The sequence below is a fragment of the Eptesicus fuscus genome, chromosome 12, assembly GCF_027574615.1.
Source record: "Eptesicus fuscus isolate TK198812 chromosome 12, DD_ASM_mEF_20220401, whole genome shotgun sequence".
Taxonomy (NCBI): Eukaryota; Metazoa; Chordata; class Mammalia; order Chiroptera; family Vespertilionidae; genus Eptesicus; species Eptesicus fuscus.
The window spans coordinates 65,158,075-65,178,132 of record NC_072484.1 but is presented as its reverse complement, the minus strand read 5'-3'; the positions used below and the strand labels follow the sequence as shown (position 1 = coordinate 65,178,132).

Below are 20,058 nucleotides of genomic sequence, written 5' to 3'. Positions count from 1 at the left end.
GCACTGGCTCTGGGGCCTCCCAGGAGGTGTGGACCAAGATTAGCCACCAACTCATCACGGCCTGAGGCTACCTGGTGTGAACTAGAAAGCAATCTGCAGATGGCTGCTACTTGTGCTGGGCTTAGAGGTGCCTGGGAGACCTAAACTGCAAACTAAAGCTGGCTGCTGCTAATGCTAGACTTGGAGCCACTTAGTAATACATACAGGGTATGCTGAGGCCAGATCCTGCTTTTCTAGAGGCTGTGAACCTTTGAGAGATTTTAGAAAAGTCCAAAGCATGAACCAAGACAGGCCATTTGTATGGAAAAGCCACTGGAAGCAGCTTTGCGCTTGGATGGGCCTGCAAGTTGGGTGGGGCCATGTTTCAGGGAATCACTATGTGGAGTTGATGGAGACTCAAATATAATGCCTGCTTGCACTTCTGTCTGGGAGAAAGCCACCCCTCCAGACCTCCTGTATGTCCCTGGTCTTTCAAGCTGCTGCCCAAGCATTGGTGCTCAGAGAGAGTAAGTCTATGCACAGGCCCTTTAAGAGGAACTTCCTGGGACTCTAGCAGCTCTCCATCTCACTCAGCCACAATCCCTGCTGGTTTTCACAGCCTGAAGTTATGGGGACTTCTCTTCCTAGCACTGGAACCCTGGTGTGGGGCTTTGACCCTTTGCTCCTCAATGGGGACCTCCCTAACTGAAATAATTCTCCTGATTTTAACCACCACACGTTGGTACGGGATCAGCCCCCTTCACATCTGCATCCCTCCTACCAGTCTCAATGTGGCTTCTTTTGTATATCCTTAGATATAGGACTTCTGTTCAGCTAGATTTCAGGTGGTTCTCAATGATGGTTGCTCTGTAGTTTAGTTGTAATTTTGATCTGATTATGGGAGGAGGCGAGTACCACATTTGCCTACTCTGCCATCTTGACTGGAAGCCCTGATGATTTTAAAGTCATAAAATCTGGCAGTAAGAATTCAGTGGATGTGGATAATGAGGTGGGCCATGCACTGCCTGAGTGGAGTGCCTTGGACATAACCAAGAGATAACAGCATATACAGTCCCCAGAGGAGGCAGGCAGACTCCCTCCCCTCACCTTCATTTGAGGACATCATCAAAGTTAGGGGACTGCCTGGGTCAGATGCCCCCCACCCTCCACCTTGCCACCTGAGCTGCTGCGTAGGGGTAGGAACATCCACTGTGTCCCTCTGATCATTTGTTTCCTCCAACAAACCCTGTTTTCCAAACTTTTCCTAGTAAAATAAACAGAACACTTTTTTCAGTTGGGCATCCAGTTCTCCCTTTAATGAAGCCTGGCATTGCTCAGAAAAAGGCAGTCAGGAAGGAGGCTAACATTCTCTACTCAGTGCCTGGCCATGCTAAGTGCTCATTTAATTCTCCTGACGGCCCTGTGAGGGAGGCATTGTGATCCCCACTCTACAGATGTGCAGCTAGAGTGTGGAGTGGGTCCCACCAAGTCCAAAGTCCTGTGGGAAACAGGTGGGGGCCCCTTTAATGGAGGTGAATACTTCTTCTCCCAGCACTGGTCTCTGTCTTTCAAGGCACTGGTGGGGCTGCTGGCTGGCTTCCTGCCCACCCTTCCAGGGGTCCCTGCACCCTGTGGGTCTATGAATGGGCCTCACCATTCGAGGGCTCAGCAAGGCAGAGCAGATGACTGGGAAGGCAGGGGCCTCAACCTTGACCTACAGAGCCCTTTAGCGTATTTTTACATACATTTCATCCCCAAACTCCAGTGAGTTGGTGCCAGGTACAGAAATCGAGGCCCATGGAAACCCAGGAACGAGTTCATGGGTGGGCTGGAACCTAAACCCAGGCGTGGGCCACCTGTGTCACCAGAGAAAAGGGCTTCATAGTGGACAGTTGCAGAGTGCTTTCTCTATGCCAGGCAAGACCCCGAGTGTTTCGTACCCTTCTTCTCGTTTACTTCATATTGCCCTCCGCGGTAGGTGTTGTTCAGATTATCTCCATCTTGCAGGTGAGCAAACTGAGACCCAGAAAGGATTGTCGCTTCAACAATAAATAAGTAGTGTAAAAAAAGGGAGAATTGATGTTTTGGTTGAAGGGAAATTCCACTTTGTCACACCTGGGCATGAATAAGCAGGCCCCGGCGTATAAACTCGGAGGAATTCTGCAGCGTTTTCATTTAAACTTTAAAGGGTTGCATATGCTTAATGGGAGCTGCCCTGCCTCCCAGGGCTGGATGCCAGGCAGGCCATCTGCTCCTGGGGCCAGGCCTCCCCCTCTGATAGTCACTGCCTTCTCCCAGAGCAACTGGCTCCTAATAGGCTGCAGCCATTAAACATGGCCCTGGAATAAGGTCTTCACTAGCCTTTTCTGCAACCTAATTTCTACCATTGTGGGTATTGCCGTGTCTGCAGAAATGCCCTGTTCATTTTCTGCTGCTGTTGTTGATCGAGGTTGCAGAACGCCAGGGGAGGAACAGTAGGACGCCCTGGCTGTGCAGGTTTCCCGCTCCTCTCTGTCCACAGCAGCCAGAGGGCCTTCAAAAAATCAGACTGGGTCCCTCCCCTGCTCCGCGCCACCCTCTGTGCGAACCCCTCCTCCCAGCTTCTTGCTGCCTCCAGGGCCCCGCAGGCTCTGGTGGCCTCACCTCTCAGAGGTTGTCTAAGGCACCTCTGCCTCCCAGCAGCCTTCCGGACACCACGCCCTTTGTTCTGTGCCTGGGATGGGTGCACCTGCATTGCCCTGGGCGGGACCCTAAACCCAGACTGCTCTCATTCCCACCCGTAGCTGTCTCTCTCAGCCTCCAGTTCTCAGCTGTAATACTTCAAGGTCTTCCCAGTCCATTCATCCAGTCCCAGTAAAGCCCCCTGTGGTATCCTCTCTTAGTGTTCATGGCACCGCTCACAATACACACACCGTCATGTATTCTTTTCTGAGTACCTGTCTTTCCTATGAGGCTGTCAGCTGTGTGCGGGTGGGGACAATGCTGTTTACCCATCTCTGTGTCCCCTGAACTTGGCATGTGTTAAGCTTTGAGTCGGTATTTCTGGACAGTCTCAATCCAAGGGCCGTTGTCACCGCCATGCTGTTACTGCAGGCTCAGAGCGGCCAGGTGACTTGCTCAGGGCCACGTGTGGTGGTGCTGGGAATCAAACCACCCACCTGGCCTGTGCTCTCTGTTCACGGCCTCCCAGCGTCTGTGGTATTATTATTATCTAGGTTCCTTAGTGCTGAATGTTTTCAGAGCATAAATATAACCATGATGTCTGTGAAGCCCTAAGTGGTGGCCAGCATCCAGCGTGAATGTGGAAGTTCCACAGAAAGCCTTGTTAGGGGGTTTCCCTGTCCCCACAGAGACAAGGCATAAAGACTCAGAGCTCAGGGTGTGGCTGGCTGTGATGGCAACTAGGGAAGGAGCTGGAAGATGCTGGGACTAGGGTGGGCCTGAGGGACTGCTGGTCAGGTTTAGACACAGAATGGGCATAAGCAGATGGTGGCTCCACCTACAGGAGGTGTGTGGGGAGAGAGACAGGGAGGTCTGACAAGGGGAGGGGGTGTCCTGGCCAGTAGGTGGCAAAGCGATGGAAAATCCTGGTGCCACCCTGCTTCCCAGGGCCCTTGCCCCAGGGCATAAGCTCCAACCTGGGAGACTACAGCGGGCAGAGGGGCCATACAGACACTCAACAAATCTTTATTAAGCTTCTATGCGCCAGCATTTTTCCCAACTGAGAATACAGTTGTAAATGAGAGCGATGAGATCTCTGCCCTCACAGAACACAATCTAGGAGGCAAAATAAAACAGCACTGGATAAGTATCTTTAGACCAGCGGTCGCCAGCTGGTGGTCTGTGGACCACTGGTGGTCTGTGAGGTCCAAAAGGTTGGCGACCGCTGCTTTAGACAGTGACATGTACTGAAAAGACTGCTTCAACTGAAGTGGTCAGAAGAGGCCTGAGATTCAATGATGGTCAAAGTCAGCATGCAAAGATGGGGTTGGGAGCGGTGATCCCCAGAAGAAGCCCCTACAGATGGGAAAGGGCTCGCCAACCTGGGTTGGAGCAGGCTTGGACAGGCTTTCAAGGAGCCAATGGCGTGCACTTCTTCTCAAATCCAAATTCAGTGACGGCACAGTAATAGCTTGAAATCAGCCATTGTGAGAACGTTTACACCATGGAAATTGGCAAACACTACAAATAGGGATCATTTCCTTCCCACATCTTAAATACTTAGCACATCCCGATTGGCATATCTGAGCATCAGCAAGGAGCCCAAAGCAGGGGGAGGAGGAAGGATATTGTCACAGAGCTTCAGGCTGTGCTTTGTGGCAGCAGACAAAATGTCTCTGAAGGGTTTCAAGCAGAGAGGTGACATGATTTGATTTTCACTTGGCCAAACAGATTCTATAAAACAAAGCCTCGTGTAGATAGGAGGAGGGGAGATTGACTTAATCAGAATTAGGGGCCAGGCAAGAGATGAATCCAGGAACTCAGGAGAACTGCCCCGCCTCCCCACCCCTTACAGCAGCAGCAGCATAAGACCAGAATGAGGCCAGTGGTCAGAGTGTGTGTCTGGAGATGCCTGACCTGGGTCTGGAGGGGAAAGGGGTCTGAGCCTGCAGGTGCTGCCAGGCCTGTGCAGAGAAGGGGGCCGAAGCCTCTGCACCTGCAGTGGGATGGCCATGTCACTCTATTTCATTTCCAAAGGGATGGCAGCAGCCAGCTGCAGAGGCCTCTGCCTCTCCACAGGTAGAACCCATGGTCTACCCAGCATGTCCCTTAGGGAGATAAGTGGTTTCAAAGTGGCTATAAGTCTCCATACCAACATGGCTTCATTCTCGCCACTGGCAAGTTCCATGTGGCATCTGAGCAGCATCGTCACCCAAGTTGCATATGGTGACGAAAGCAGGTGCCTCTCGCCCCGGCCAGTTGGGCTCAGTGGATAGAGCGTCAGCCTGAGGACTGAAGGGTCACAGGCTCCATCCCTGGTCCCAGTCAGGGTGCATGCAGGAGACAACCAACAGATGTGTCTCTCTCACATCTATGTTTCTCTCTGTCTCTCTCCCTCCCTTCCACTTCTCTAAAAATCAATGGGAACATATCCTCGGGTGAGGATTAACAGAAAAAAAAAAAAAAAAAAGAAAAGAAAAGCCGGTGCTTCTCCACATCGACTGCACATGCTGGGGACCTGACCGGCATGGCTCAGTGGTTGAGCATCGACCTATGAACGGGGAGGTCATGGCTCGATTCCCGGGTTGTGAGCTGGGGAACTTTCCCACCCCAGGCCCATTAAGCCCAGGGGCTCTTCTGACGGTGGGACTCGGCCCCAGCATGTTACAAAGCTCTCTGGGTGATTTCAAGGTGTGGCCCACGTTGAGAACCACTGGATCAGAAGAATTTCTGTAGAGTAAGAGTCCAAGTATTTTTCCACGTCTTGCCTGGGGGATGGACTCTATTGACAGGCAATTCCTGGCATGATGACAATGCCTGGTGCTATTCCGTTGGACATTTAGTGAAACCCCAAAGTTCTCCTCCACCACGTTGGACCCTGATGGTAACGAGAGGCTAACGTTTGCATGACTGGCTTACTCACTTGTCCGTTTGCATTAACTGTGGGCTCAGCTAATACAGCAGCTGTTGCAGTTCCCAAAGGTTTTACCGTGCCAGGCCTCCCCTTCAGGAGGTGCAGCCCCTTTTGCGGGTCGGAGATGATGACTAGGTTCCAGCCCGTGCTCTCTGTGCTCTCAGCGGCTGAGAGGACTCCCATCAGCCCATCTCAGAAGTGTCAAGGGGGCAGGTATAACCAGGCGGCTGGGCATCCCATGGAGCGATGAAGAGGGTGTGAAATGTTTCTCTTGTATTTTTGGGAAAAGAGCAGGGGGACAGATGTCAAAGGAAAGTGAGGTTAACGCTGGTACGTTGTGCTCTGCACAAAGAATAAAGCATGTAGCGTGGTGAAACAAAGCAATCCAGTGCCCTCAACAACAACAAAAGGCAGGATGGGGGAGAAGGCTGGCTTCACGTCGAGCTGGATTCAGGGCTCAAATACCATAGGACTTGGTGGCCCTCCTTTACATGGTTCTCTTCGGTTGGATCAACTCATAGTTCAGTTTGGGCCAGACGGCTGGGGCCATTCTAGCCCACAGGCCAAGGCTGCATTCTAGTGGGAAAATGCAAATGCCTTCTCCTGACCATCTCAGTCAAAGCTCTGGGATCGGCTCTGATTGGACCCAGTCAGCTTGGCTTGAGCCACGTGCCTGTGCCTGAGCCAGTCACTGTGGCCTGATCACAGAGCACCCTGATTGGCTTAGGGCTGGTCCACCTGGGCAGCGTGGCTAGGGAGGAAACCAGCACCGATGGAGGGCCTGCCATGTGCCAGGCTCTGTCTGGCATGTTGACATCATTTAGCACCTGTAGCCCTCACCACCCCTCTCCAGAGGAAGAGACTGTTATTACTCTTTTATGGCGAAGAAATGATGCTTTAAGGATGGGTACTTTGCCTGAGAGCTCACAGGATCTGGACTCCATTCTGTGGGACCCCGATCAGCGTTCTAAGAGCAATCCCCTCTCACTTATTGATGCATGTAGTCTGCCATCTGGTCTTTGACTTGTGATGTCATGAAAACTCTGGACTGCTTGAGCTGCAGCCTCACGACCTACCACCTTCCTGACCCAGCTCCCCTCTCTTCCCTGCAGGGGCCTCGTCTTTGTGTCCCATGGAGCCGGGGAGCACTGTGGCCGCTATGATGAGCTGGCTCAGATGCTGGTGGGACTGCAACTGCTGGTGTTCGCCCATGACCATGGTGAGTACCCCCAGGGCCACAGGGCTCAGGGCCCACGATTCTGGCCAGTGCCTGACAGTTTGGGGGTGTAGAAAGGTCTAGTCTACCTTATCTCCGTCCTTCTTCCTCCTCAACTATTTTCTTCTGATTCTTACAGTGAAACTTGGAAAGTACATCCTCCATGGGATGTTTCTAAGTTAAAAAAAATGCATAGTATCTAAACAAAAAGCATGTCTGACCAGCGGTTTCTGTTGAGTTTGGAATTGAATGTAGACTACTTAGGAAACTCCACTGAAAAACCAAAGTGGAAATATGTTTATATAAGAACTTGCCCCAGGCCAAGTAATCCTCTTACATTTATAGAGCGCTTTCTGTACAAAATGAGCCCTGGTTGTCTCCCAGGGGACTTCAAATGGATGTGGTGCGTCAGTGCCAGTACAGTTTAAACTCTGTTTTAACCACAAGAGCTTTAGAAAGCATTTCAAACCAGGAGAATAGTAAGTCTCGAAAGACCATATTGGTCACAAGAAAACCCCAAACACACACACACACACACACACACACACATACACACACACACATATACACACATACACACATGTCTCCAGGCTGAGTCTTTGCTTCTTTGTCATGTAACAGAATCCACAATAACCATCAAAATGTATTGTTCATTGACTAAGTCAGTATGTAGTCCCTTAATTATCTTTGTGACATGCTCCATGGCTGGGAAGGCTCCCAATATAGATCTTTCTTTGCCCAACAGCTTTTAAAATGAACATTGTCATCCTGCACTCCTGTGCGTTGTCAGCAGCATGCTGCTGGACCCTGCACCCCAGACAGCACAAGGGCTCAGACACAAGCATACCTGGGTCCAAGTCCCCACTGGACTGCGATTCCACGCTGTGCTATCTTGGAGACCTTGTTTAGCCATTGCAAGCCTTCAGTTCCTCATCCACCAAATGGGCAAGGTAGGGCTATCACACAGAAAGGGCTGTGGTGAGATAATGCATGAAGAGGGCCCAGCAGAGTGGGGTGCCTTCTTCCCCTTGACTCTGTTCTCTCTGAGACCCCCTGTAGCCACAGTGCAGACCAGCTGGTGTTCTGTGTATCCAAATGGGGGACTCCAAGGCTCTTAGCAGAACCAGCTAAGCTGAGGCTGGGAGTCAGGGGTGCTGCCCAGAGCTGGGTCATCTGTCAGGCCTGCAGAGGCTGCTGTGAAACTAGAATGAAACGATAGATACGGCTGCTAACAAGGGCTTTGTTGCTGGTTTCTATAACACAATTTGTAGAAAAACAGGTTTCTATAAATCTGATGCTAACTAGATTTTAAGTTAAATCTTGTTTAATTAATTTACGATTTAATTTTATTGTTCAGACAGGAATCTCGAGACACTCTTATTATGTCAGTCTGGCTGTGTTTCTCAGTGTGCCTGGCAGATTGACACAGATTGGTACTCAGTATCTCATTTAACTGTGCTTTCCATTTTCACCTTAGAATTTTACAGGTTGACCTTATGGGCAGGAACAGCTTGCCAGAAATGAGAATTACGATTCCTGACATTTATTGAGTGCCAGCTGCACACCAGGCTCTGTTCTAAGCATTTTCGTACATTATCTCTGATCTCTCATAACAATGAATATTACAGCCTCATTTTAGAGGTGAGGATTCTGAGGCTGTGTAGCCAGGGGAGCCCATTGTCATTGCACCAAAGCACACACACCAGTCCTGGCAGTTTGACCGTATGCAACAGAAACCTGCAGGTAGTAACTTAACAAATACATTTCATGCTACTCGAAGTCTGCGGGAGACACGAGACTGCCACCATGCCGTCCGTGCCCAAGGTTCCATCTGCAGTTTTGCTCGGCTGTTCTCAGCTTGTGGCTTTCATGCCTAGGGATGCCATCTCCTCCTCGTGTTCTAAGCAGGAAGGAGACACAGAAGCAACACAGAGGAAAGGGCTGGGCTCATACGAGGAAAGCAAATATGTCTTGCAGCTCCCGGGCATATTCCAGCTGCATTTCATTTGCCAGCACTGCACAGCATGGCTACCCCCAAGCTGCAAGGGAGGCAGAGAAATCTAATTTGTTAACTGTGTATTTGCAGATCCAAACAAAACAAGGATTCTGTAAGAAAGAAGTAGAAAATGCACATTGCTAGTAGCCATCTTGTCCTCTGCCACACTACACTCCAAGTTTATCATTTAAGAGGGCATTTCTCAACCATTTCTACTTTCTATGTTTTCTAGGTATAACAGCTAACTCACAGAATCATGTTTCTATCTTATCCATCCCCATGTTCTTTCACAATGTTTTGATGTGAAGGTTATTATTAGCATCCTCAGCAAGGAGCGGTTCAAGTTCCTAATTAGCCCTGGGTTAGGTGTAATGCAAAGAGAAATGCAAGGACTTAGTAACTGCTATCCTCACGGTCCAGTGACCTGTCTTCACCAGAAAAATCAAGCAGCCTCTATTAAGTGCTGAGCTTTGTTAGAGTATTTGTTGCCCTGAGTGGTAACTATTCCTTTATGGTGGAAGCAGCAAGCTCCTGGCAGACAAAGACTGTCTTACTGTGTCAGTGTTAGCTTCTCTCTCCACCCCCACCATCTTCTCATCTGCTGTGTGGGGCCCAGGACTGAGCAGAGAGTCGAGGCATCACCATTGGTTGTTGAATGAATGAAGGAGTTCGTGATCCAACATAGATCAGACCAGAAATGTCTCAAATATCAGCAGTAAAGTAAGTGTCCACATTCACAGGGCACGATTAGGTCTCATCTTGTGGAGAGGATCCCGCAGAGTGGCCACCGGAACTCTGAGTCTGGTGGCCAAGGTTGGGGCAGGGGTAGCAGTCAGGTGGAGCTAGACAGTGATGTGGAGAGAGGCTGGAGCAGAGGTGGGGTACAGCACCTCAGAGATTTTCCCAATGCCTGGAGGGCTTTCCCAATGCCTGGAGGGCTGGCACTGTGGCTGGGTCTTGTTGGGTGAGTAGGAGCTTGCTAGAAGAAGAAAGGGTGTGTGTGGAGAGAGGCACCCATCCCTGAGAGCTCCGGTTCTCACATTGGCTGCCCATTGAAAAATAGAGAGGCGTCTTGAAAAACCCTGATGCCTGGGGGCCCTCTCTCCACAGCGATGGATTTCTTGGGGTTTTGGTGTGGCCGGAACATCGAGGCTTTTGAAATCACCCAAGGCTGAGAACCACGATTCTAGGCAGAAGAGGTCATAGATTGAAAAGCTGGATATACCAGATCACATGCTTATGCCCTAGTCAGGTAGAAATCCCCACATGAGGGTTAGGCAGACCCTGAGGTTTAGGAACAGAAACCGAGGGGAGCCCCTGCTGGTGAAGCTCGGGGCCCTGTGGTAAGTCCCTTTGGACACTTGGAGCTTGTGGAGGCATTTATGCCGGGAGAGAGGGTGGCTGCTGGAAGCAGCGAGGGCCACCAGGGGTCTTTTGGAACCTTCGGGAGACGGGATCCAGGGCAGGGCCCAGCGAGGAGGAGGCATGAAACAGAAGTGGGGTTGCTGCAGCGACATCTGAACAGGTGGAAACCACAGCGGCTGGGATTTTCTATGCCGTTCTAAATATAACACTGGGTGGTGGCTCTCTCAGCACCCAGCCCCTCAGTCGCCACCTGCTCTTGGTGACTCACTGGAAACCCCTCAGCCTTCCTGGCAAGCAGATTCGGCAGTGCGACCCCGGGAGAGGGCCGAAGGTGGCCATGTGGGTGGAGGGGCGGTGGGCGGCAGGCCCCGGGTGACGAGGCTGCTGGCCAGGTCGCCCCTCCCGGTGAGCAGCCTCCTAACTGTGCAGTGGCCCACTTAAAATGACGTTTGCTGGGACTGGACTTGGTCTGTCTATATTTACAGAGTATGAAAGAGTAACTGTCAACTGATTAACAGTGAATTAATTATTTGCAAATATTGGAGGGTAAGTGTTAAAGGAAGTTTATTTTGGTTTTTGGTTGTTTTTTGATGGCTTGGGCGCATTTTATTGGTTTTCTTTCGGAGATCTTTTAAAACTACGCTGGGGTATGTGAGAAGAGGAATTTCTGAGCGAATGTTTGTGGGTGGCAGGTGTGCCTGAGTAACCTGGGAGGGGGCCTACCCTGGCCAAAAGAGGGTATTCAGGGCATTCGGGGAGAGAGATGATGTGTTTCCCATGCAGGGAGACAGGTTTGAGTCAAGGTACTTGCTGGGTCTATTCTGAAATAGATTGCCACCAGTTACAGTAATAGATTCTTTCGTTTGAAATGTTTGAAAATTATGTTAACAATTTTTCTTGTCTTAGCAAATATGAGAATGAGTGAGTAGCCCTGTTGATGCTTCAGAAGGCCCAAGCCCAGGACGGGGAGAGGGGGGGAGGGGGGGAGGAGCTCTCTGTAGGTGCCTCAGGCGTCAGGCCTGGGGTGTGCCTGGATCCCTCTGCGGCCTCTGTGGTTCCCTCCCTCGCCTCCCCAGGCCTGCTTTATTCATAGTCAGGCACATCCAGACCTTCCCTCTTGGATATGACCCTCTAACATGAGTTTATTTGGCCACTTGCTTCTTTTTTTAATAAAGCAGATACTTCCATGAGCCTTAGTTTGATCATCTGTAAAATAAGGATTAAAAAAAGTAACAACAACAACAATAAGAAGATTACATTGTGGTTGTGGGATGAAGTGGGAGAAAGAAGGGTTCTCATTGTTTCTGGAAGGCGTGTGGAAACCCACATGGCTGGGCGTCACCCCAGCCTGTCGGATACTCTTGGGCAAATTCGAAGAAGGAGGCCAGGGTCACCACAGGCATTTCTTGTGTAGAATCTACATCAGGGGTAGTGTAGATGTAGTCCAAACTGGAAATGTACGGTTTGCAATGAGCAGATTCAGCATTTCATACAGCAGATACTACAGGAGAACCTACTCTGTGTAGGGTTTGTACTGGGTGTGGAATATGGAAATGATGCAGGCGCAGGCACTGCCTCCAAGAACCCAGTACAATGAGGGGGACAGACATGCTTTAAAAGTACAGAGAGCAGAGGAGCTCATTCCACGGCCCCGGTGGGAGTGTGCAGAGGGTCACCTTGGGGAGAGAGTCTCCCTTGGGGAGTGATCATCCAGAAAGTCTTCAGAGGACATGATACTTGTGACCTTGGACAAATCACTGCTCCACACTGAGCCTCAGTTTCCCTACCTGAGTCATAGTATCTACTTGCTGAGGATTATATGAATGTGGCACCTGCTGGGCACATAGTAGGTGTTCAGCAAATACCTGTGCCGCCCTCGTTTTCCTCCGTTTCCATCTTTTCCGCAGCAGGCTGCTCACGCTTCCCATTTTATTTAATCCGATAGCACTTCAGCCCGTAGTGGGGCCACTCTTGCCCATGTCGCTGTCACAGAAGCAGCCTCTTTGCCAGCATCTTGGGGCTTCCCTCTGATGACGTCTGGAGCAGTCACCCCTGGCTTCCTACCCACTGTTGATTTCATTTTTACAAATATTTAGAAAAGGACTGCTGTGAAGATACACAGAGCGTGCCGAGTGATTCACGTGTGACTCAGGCACGTTTGTAGTCCGAGCCCTGTCTCATGCGTTAGTGTTGGGGGCTTTGAACGCCAAGTGGATGCTCCTGGAATCCCAGAGCCGTCTTTTCTCTGGTCTAGACGTTTGCACGCCCGTTCTCCAGACTGGGAAGCCGAGGAGAGGCACGCGGAGGAGGTGGGCCGTCTTGGGTTCTTCCCTCCCCAGCTCTGCAGCCCCGGAGCCCCGTGCTCTGCCTCCCTGTGAAGGCAATGGCGCTTCCTGAAGCCCGGGGAGTCTGCTGTGTGGCCAGAGGTTCTTAAAGGGAGTGTGCTCTCCCCAGTCCCTCCTCTATCCTGTCCCTCCCTCTCTCCCTCTCCTTTCCTCTCTCTAAAACATGTTAAAAATATTTAAAAAATAAACAGTATGCACCTGGCTTAGGTAACAATTACCTTGGATTATTATTTTCCATCTGCAAATATTGAATATTTTCCTGAAGACATTCAAGTCGGGTGGATCGGGCTTCTGTCCTCGGTCACTCTCAGGGACACACAGAGTTTCCCAGCACACACGGAGGCCAAGGGGAGGAGAATGACCTAGCACAGCTGCCCAGGCTGAGAGGCAGAATCAGGAGCAAACCGCCTGGGTGCAAGTCCCAGCTCCCCCACGCACCACTGCAAAGGCAGGGCGAGGCCCTGACCCCCAGGGCTTCTGTTTCCTCCCTGTGAGGTGGGGATGGGGTCAAGTACCTGGATGTGGAGCGCCTGTGGCTACCATCCATAAAGCCCTTCGGACAGGACCTGGTCCAAAGGAGCATTTCAGCACATGGTGCCTATTCTGATACGCACACTCCTAACTGAAGCTAAGGCATGAGCATAATCATGGTCACGTACTAGTCACCCACGAGCAGGAAGCCGCCATAAACCTTCAAGGAAGGCCTGTCTTCGCACTTTAGGGTGTGGGGGCAGGTGCTGGATACGAGGTCCCACCAACCAGGGCAGGTTTGGGCGGGGACTCCAGGTTCCCAGGGCCGGCCCACCTGTGGGGCTCCCAGGCTTGCTACTCTTGGTAAATTAACATTTAAAATAACTCTGGCTGCAGATGAACCATGAACGGAGCTACTCACATTTTTAAACAGGTAGAGCCGAGGCTGGCTGCGTTTTAGCATGTCCCCCAGAGAGTCTGCATGGCTGTGGGGCCCACATGGAACGCTCAGGCCTGGAATCGGGGGTGGGGGGGGGGTGGGGGGGGAGAGACTGCTGGGGGAGGAGCCTCCTCTGTTTGTGAACTGGAGCCTTTTTGAAGTCCGAGCTGAAATAGCATGTGACCAGGAAATGTCTGACCGACAGAGAACTAAAAATAAGTGACTGTGATGCTGCAAACTGCCAGGGCCGCAGGAGAGCGCGGGAGAGGGGAGTGGGGCCTCCTCACGCTGGAAAAAGGAACCTCATTATGGCAGACAAGCTGCTTCCTAAGCCTCGGGTGGCAATTTTGTTTTATCTTTTTTATTGAATTTATTGGGGTGACACAGGTTAACAAAATTATACAGGTTTCAGGTGCACAATTCCACACACATCATCTGTACACTGTCCTTCCATCACCATTTATCCCCCCTTTACCCTCCTCCACCTCCCCCCTGCGCCCCCCTGCCCCCCGGCAATCGCCACACTGTTATCTGTGTCTGTGAGTTTTTCTCTTTTTTGTGTGTCATTTTTGCTCAATCCCTCCACCCCCACCCCACCCCCACCCAGCTCCCCAGCACCTCCCCACAGCTGTCAGCCTGCTCTCTGAGTCTGTCACTATTTTGCTTGTCAGTTTATTTTGTTCATTAGATTCCACATATGAGTGAAATCACATGGTACTTGTCTTTCTCTGACTGACTTATTTCACTTAGCATAATACTCTCCAGGTCCATCCATGCTGTCCAAAGGGTAAGATTTCCTTTTTTTTTTTTTTTTACAGCTGAGTAGTATTCCATTGTGTAATTGTACCACAGCTTTTTTTATCCACTCGTCTACTGATGGGCACTTGGGCTGCTTCCAAATATTGGCTGTTGTAAGTAACGCTGGAGTGAACATAGGGGTGCATATAGTCTTTCAGATTAGTGTTCCAGGTTCCTTCGGATAAATTCCTGGGTCATTATGCAGTTCCATTTATAATTTCTTGGGGAAACTCCATACTGTTCTCCACAGTGGCTGCACCAGTCTGCATTCCCATCAGCAGTGCACTAGGGTTCCCTTTTCTCCACGTCCTCGCCAGCACTTGTTGTTTGTTGATTTCTTGATGGTAGCCATTCTGACAGGTGTGAGGTGATACCTCATTGTGGTTTTAATGTGCATCTCTGTGATGATGAGTGGCATTGAGTATCTTTTCATGTCTGTTGGCTCTACTGGCTATTTTACAATGTACGTGATACCAACTTGGAAATCATAAATCTCCAGCTACCCATGCATGACCCGCACCCTTCCCAAGCGTTTCCACAGCCTTCATTAACTTCTTTTCCGAAAGTCGCTTCCAAGGCAGACCGCATGATCGTCGCCTTCATTCCAGAGGAGGGAGAGCAGGCCAGGGGTGCAGGGCCAGGGTCAGGACCCCAGCTCACCGCCCTGCGAGCCGCTTTCCCAGAGCCTTGGTTTCTCCTCTGTTCGTGGTAAAAGGAAAAACGGAAAGGCCACCCGCGGAACCGGTTCCCAGCACAGTGAGATCTCACCGGCAAGGCCATGAGAGGCCACACATGTTTAGTGTTTACCTGGACATTCAAGAATGAAGATCGCTGTGTGTGAAGGCCGGGCAAGTCTGAGCTGGGCCGGGCCGGACACGCAGGGACGAAGGCAGCCTGAGTGCTGTGTGCTGGACCCTCTGGGCCTGTTCCTCATCTGCAAAGGATGAGACCGATACCTCCATCGTCGACTGTTAGAGTGAGCAACTTATTGTAACACGCGCAGACAGCACTTGGCATGGGGTATGAAGGCCGTGCGCATCTGCTTCAGGCCCTTCCACACGGTGTGGCTGCAGAAGTAGCCCCCTGAGGCGCACGGTGAGGTCCTGTCTCTGTAAGCAGAGGCTGGGCAGCGGGTGGCACTGCCTGCTGGAGATGGGGGAGCCCTGGAGAGGCACCCGTTCCCTCGCAGCATCTCACCCCTGTCCTGAGCCGAGCCAGCAACCCAGCGCTGTGGCTCTAACAAGACAGCCCGTGGAAGAAGCGGTGTGCCTGGGGAGCTGCAGAAAGCAGATAGTCTGGGCATCAGCTCCCCAGGAACTCCCTCCCTCACCCAGGTCTCTCACAGCACAGTCGGCCACAAGACACCCCCTGACCGTAAGCACCCTCAGAGCAGTGCCCAAGGCTGGCTGATCTCTGCATCCGCCCAGTGCCTAGACAGGGTAGCTGCTCAGTGGCCGTCTGGTGAATGATGAGGCGTTTGATAAAGAATGGTGGTTTCTCTGGGTTTTCCCTAGTTCAGACTCATGAATCATGTCTATGTGTGTATGAATTTGGCCTGGAGGACGGACCCTGTTAAAGAAAAAAAAATAATGCTTTCCCGCCTGGGAAAATCCATCATTTCTGTGCTAGGAATTACTTCCGCTCATCACCTCCATTTAATCCTTTCACAATGTGACAAGGTGGGGTGCGGGGAGTGGGGGGGGGGCACTTATTGAGGGCGCAAGCTCAGAGATGCAGAGTGCCTTCCCCGAAGTTGCACAGCCGTCAGGATGGCAAAGCTCTATTCAAATCCCCTCACTCTTCCACCTCACTAGCATCTTCACTTCTGGAAACCGGCTTTGGGGTGGGGTGCGGCAGGCTGCCTCGGACCAGCAGCGCCCCTCTGCTGTGTGCCTCCGAACAGCTGGCTCGGAGCACAGTCCCCAGGCAAGGGGCCCTGGGGTTTCTGCATCATCGAATCGACAGAAGAGCCAGAGCAGCTCCAGGATTCGCTTGGGACATATAGTCTGCTGGGGGTGCATGCCGGCTCCCCACCGCACCTCTGCCAAGCCTCTGCTCAGAGATACTCTGCCTCCCAGAGGTGGCACCCAAGCCCAGCCAAGGGACAGACACAGCGCCAGGGCCGATTCCAGGAGTGGAACACCGTCCTTTACCCAATTCCTCGGCGTCCCCACCGGCAGAGACAGTGCCGTGTGCCCCGTGCTAACCTCACCCGGGAGCCTCACGCGGATCGGATCCCTGTTGTCAGGTCACGCCCAGCCCGAGGCAGAGCGGCTCGGGCTCCTGGCCTGGTCCACTTTTTCTGGCTGTGTGGCCAGGACTAGTCAGTTTACCCTGGTTAGCCTCAGTTTGCCCATCTGTCTGCTGGGCCCGAGGCTTCTCCTAGAAACCTTATATCAAAGAAAACCCAGTAAACTCTGCAATAAACTTAGGCTCCCTCTGCTCTGCTTTTGTTTGGAAGGCTGTGCTCACTTCAAAGAGCCCTCTCTCTGTACCCCCACAGGCTTCCTTTCTTCAGTGCAGAAAACTGAGTCTGCTAGGCAGGGCCTGCGGGCAAAGGCGGTGAGGCAGGGCCAGCTGCCTTCCCCCAGAGTGGAGGGGAAGTGCTGGATCATTTAGCACCACAATAGCAGTCATTTCTTTCCCCGCTTATTGTGCAGATGTCACCCGATTGTAAAATCTCTGAGGGCTTATTCAGTGGAAACTTCTTTTACCGAAAAAGCAGAGGAATCATGCTCAGTACTTTATCCGAAGGCCAAGGGACAGATTCCAAGGCTGCTGGGGGAATGAGGGAGGAGGTGCTGGGCTGATCTGAGGCAGGTCAGCCCCCCCGCCCCCAACGATTCCCCCCTCCTCCTGCTTCCTCCCAGCTGACCCACAGACCAGAAGCTCCTGAGGTCCGCAGGCTCTCTGGGCTACAAGCATCTCGATACAATGGCGCCATTTCTATAAACAAAAGCCTCTCCCAGCAGGAAAGTGCCAGGAAAGGTGAGAACACGCCCATGGCTAAGATTTCTAAATGACCACAGGTAGACACAGACGACACTTGAGACAGAAAGGTGAACCTGACCTTCACTGGACACCTGCTGTGTGCTGGTCACAATGTGGGAGTTTTGTCACACATCCATGTGTGTGACAGGGGCCAAGAAACGGGTGACGGAGGTCCGGAGAGGCGGAGACGTTGGCCAATCACCCGGTGGCAGAGCGACAGGTGTGAGAGCTGCCTGACCCGTGTGTTTCAGCCGCTGCGGACACAAATAGGGAACTGTTTGTTTGAAAGAGCCGTTGAGAGCCCCCTAGACTGGTCCTCACCTGCAGTGATAACATTCGCAACTTACGGCTGGTACATTTCTGCACATTTTCAAGAGTGAGATTTCCACTTTAGCAAGAGCTTTTTCATTGGCAGCATAAGTGTTCTGCTCTGTTCTGTGTTTTGTTTTGTTTTCCACAAAATATATATCTTTAAAGGTTTTCTTAAAGAGCAAGAAAGAAAAGGAAATTGTAAGGGACTTCCCCTGTTCTCCTTGCTACACACAGCAGAATCGTCAAGAAAAGAGACGGACTTTTACACGAGTCACAGGGCACCACCTTTACAGCTTGGTCCTGGCACAGACCATCTGTACCGAATATGTGTTTTTTTATTACCTGGACTCTCTTTTGTATGTTGGTGTAATTATTAAAGACACTTTCTGTCACTACTGTTAATGGAAAACCAGAGTCACTTCCCATAAACAGAGAGTAACTGGCAGAGACTGCTGTTTGCCTCCCCAACGTCCGTTCTCTCCCTTCTTTTGAGTAACCTAGGCCTGGTTTTATTCAGATCGGCAATGTACCCAGCGCACTCTATCTCCCACCTTCCCTAATAATCAGGTGTGGCCCTGTGACTAAGTTCTAGCCGTTAAACTATAAGAAGTTGATAGAAGGAACTTCCAGAAAGTCTTCAGAAGGCAGGCACCATTTCTGGTGTCTGAAATGTAAGTGGGATGTAATGACTGACACTAGCAGCCCTCTTGGACCAAGAGGCGCACTTGAGGCTGGATGCTCTAAGGGAGGCAAAGCACTCCTCCCTCCTTCCACAAACAACAGAGTTTTAGCTTTGGCTGTTTCTTGTTCCAGATCATAGCGGCTCAGGAGAAGTGGAATTATTTGCGTTAAGGTTTACCTTTTGCTTCTCTTCCCTGAAGCTGGGCAGCATGTAAGGGGCCTCCCCGGGCAAATGCGCTGTGCAGGCTCAGAGAGCGCCCGAGCGGCTGACAGCCCTGACTTTAGCATAGTCCCTCCCAGACGACATAGATGGGTGACTACTCAAACTGGGTGCCACTGCCCAAAGGTCTGAGGAGGCCAAAAAAACACGTATAAAAACAAACAAAAAATGTTGCATTTCCCCTACACCATCCCCTCACTTGGGCTCAAGGTGAAGTTTTAAAAACAGAATGCACAAACAGTTGAGGAAATGTTTCCATCTAAAGTGTGTGGGAATGTGTGAACATGAATGCACACATTTCCAAAATGCATCTTACAAGATGCCTGCCCACCCCCCAAACCCTCTCATTGTGACATTTCCCCTTTTCCTCCCCAGGCTTGGTTTCCTCAGCTGCTGAGTGGGAGGGAGTGTGGGGAGGCCGGCTGGGAGCCTCCGGGGGCAGGCTGGGGACGAATCATGTGCCTTCCCTGCATCCCAGGCCAAGGCTGGCCCCACTCCAGCCTTCGCAGGACACCGGCCAGCCTCCCCCTCCCCAGGCCAGCGCTCCCGGACGCTGGCTCCCCAGGCCTGTAGGGGAACCTGCTGAGCACCTGCAGGGATTAATGGCCTACGGTGGACCCCAGCGCTGCTGGTCAGTTACCCCTCTGTGCCTCAGTTTCCACCTCGGTAAAATGGAGATCAGTCATGCTGTCTACCAGCAGGGCTGTTGTGAGGATTAATCCCGTTAGTTACGTAAAGAATTTGAGACACTGGATGGTTATACAACATTTCTAAGTCTCCCACTGCCATTAGCAGGAGGTTTCGAAATTCTCATCTTATGGTTGAGGAGACTGGAGCAGAAGTGAAGTATTTCTTGCGATCTTGGAACATATTGGTATGGAGCTATATATACATAATTTTCTTTCTCATTTTGCCTTTTATGGTTGTGAGGATGACAGCAGGACTGCTTCCCTAAGAGAGAGAGAGATTCTCTCTGAGTCCAAGGGGATAGAAGGAGCTCAGAGTGAACTGGGTGAGAGTGTGGGCGGCCTCGCCTGGCAGGTCACGGGGATTAGAGGTCACCGCGGGGGCCTCTCGGCCACAGGCTGTGGGCTGAGCTCATAGAAGGAAGTACCAGCGGGAGAAGGAAGCTCAGAGAAGCAGTGTGAAACCAGGGCCTGGGGAGGGGGGCCCACAGAAACAGGGAAAATCGCTGAGATGTACCGAGGCCCACATGCCCAAAGGCTGTGATGTGGCCGGTGGCAGGAAGTGCCATCCAAGGGAAGACAGGGTTCATGCAGTACCGGCCGGTCCGGGCTGGTCCACTCCGTGTGCCAAGTCAGAGGTGGAGATGCAGCAGGGCTGGAATAGGAGACCGTCACCAAGGAAAGGGTGTCAGGGGGCCCTGCTGGGGGCGGTGAGACCTGCGCGTCCCCATGGACCAGGAGCCTGTGCCATCTTGTAGCCATGCGACCTTGATTAGGCCATCGGATGGTTCCTGAGCCTCATCTTATTTGCAGGAGGGGCTTTCCTCCCCTTGGGCCCCGTGCTGCCCGTGTTATTGCCGCCACTTTCAACAAGGAAAGTGAAGGTCAGAGAGGTTACAGCATTACACACGGCTCCCCGATGGCAGAGCCAAACTCAGGCCCAGGAACAACGGATGCTGACTCCGTGAATCAGTGCTGGGGGTG

The 20,058-nt window shown here is 51.7% G+C and overlaps 1 protein-coding gene across 5 annotated transcripts in view; it reads left to right on the top strand.

The window, feature by feature from the left end:
- MGLL (monoglyceride lipase) overlaps nt 1-20,058 on the top strand; it is a 124,836-nt gene that overhangs the window by 52,293 nt on the left and 52,485 nt on the right. For all 5 annotated transcript variants that reach the window (XM_028138516.2, XM_028138529.2, XM_054723872.1 and 2 more), the window contains exon 3: nt 6,667-6,773. In XM_028138516.2, the coding sequence (XP_027994317.1) occupies nt 6,667-6,773 (107 nt within the window). The remainder of the gene's footprint in view (nt 1-6,666; nt 6,774-20,058) is intronic.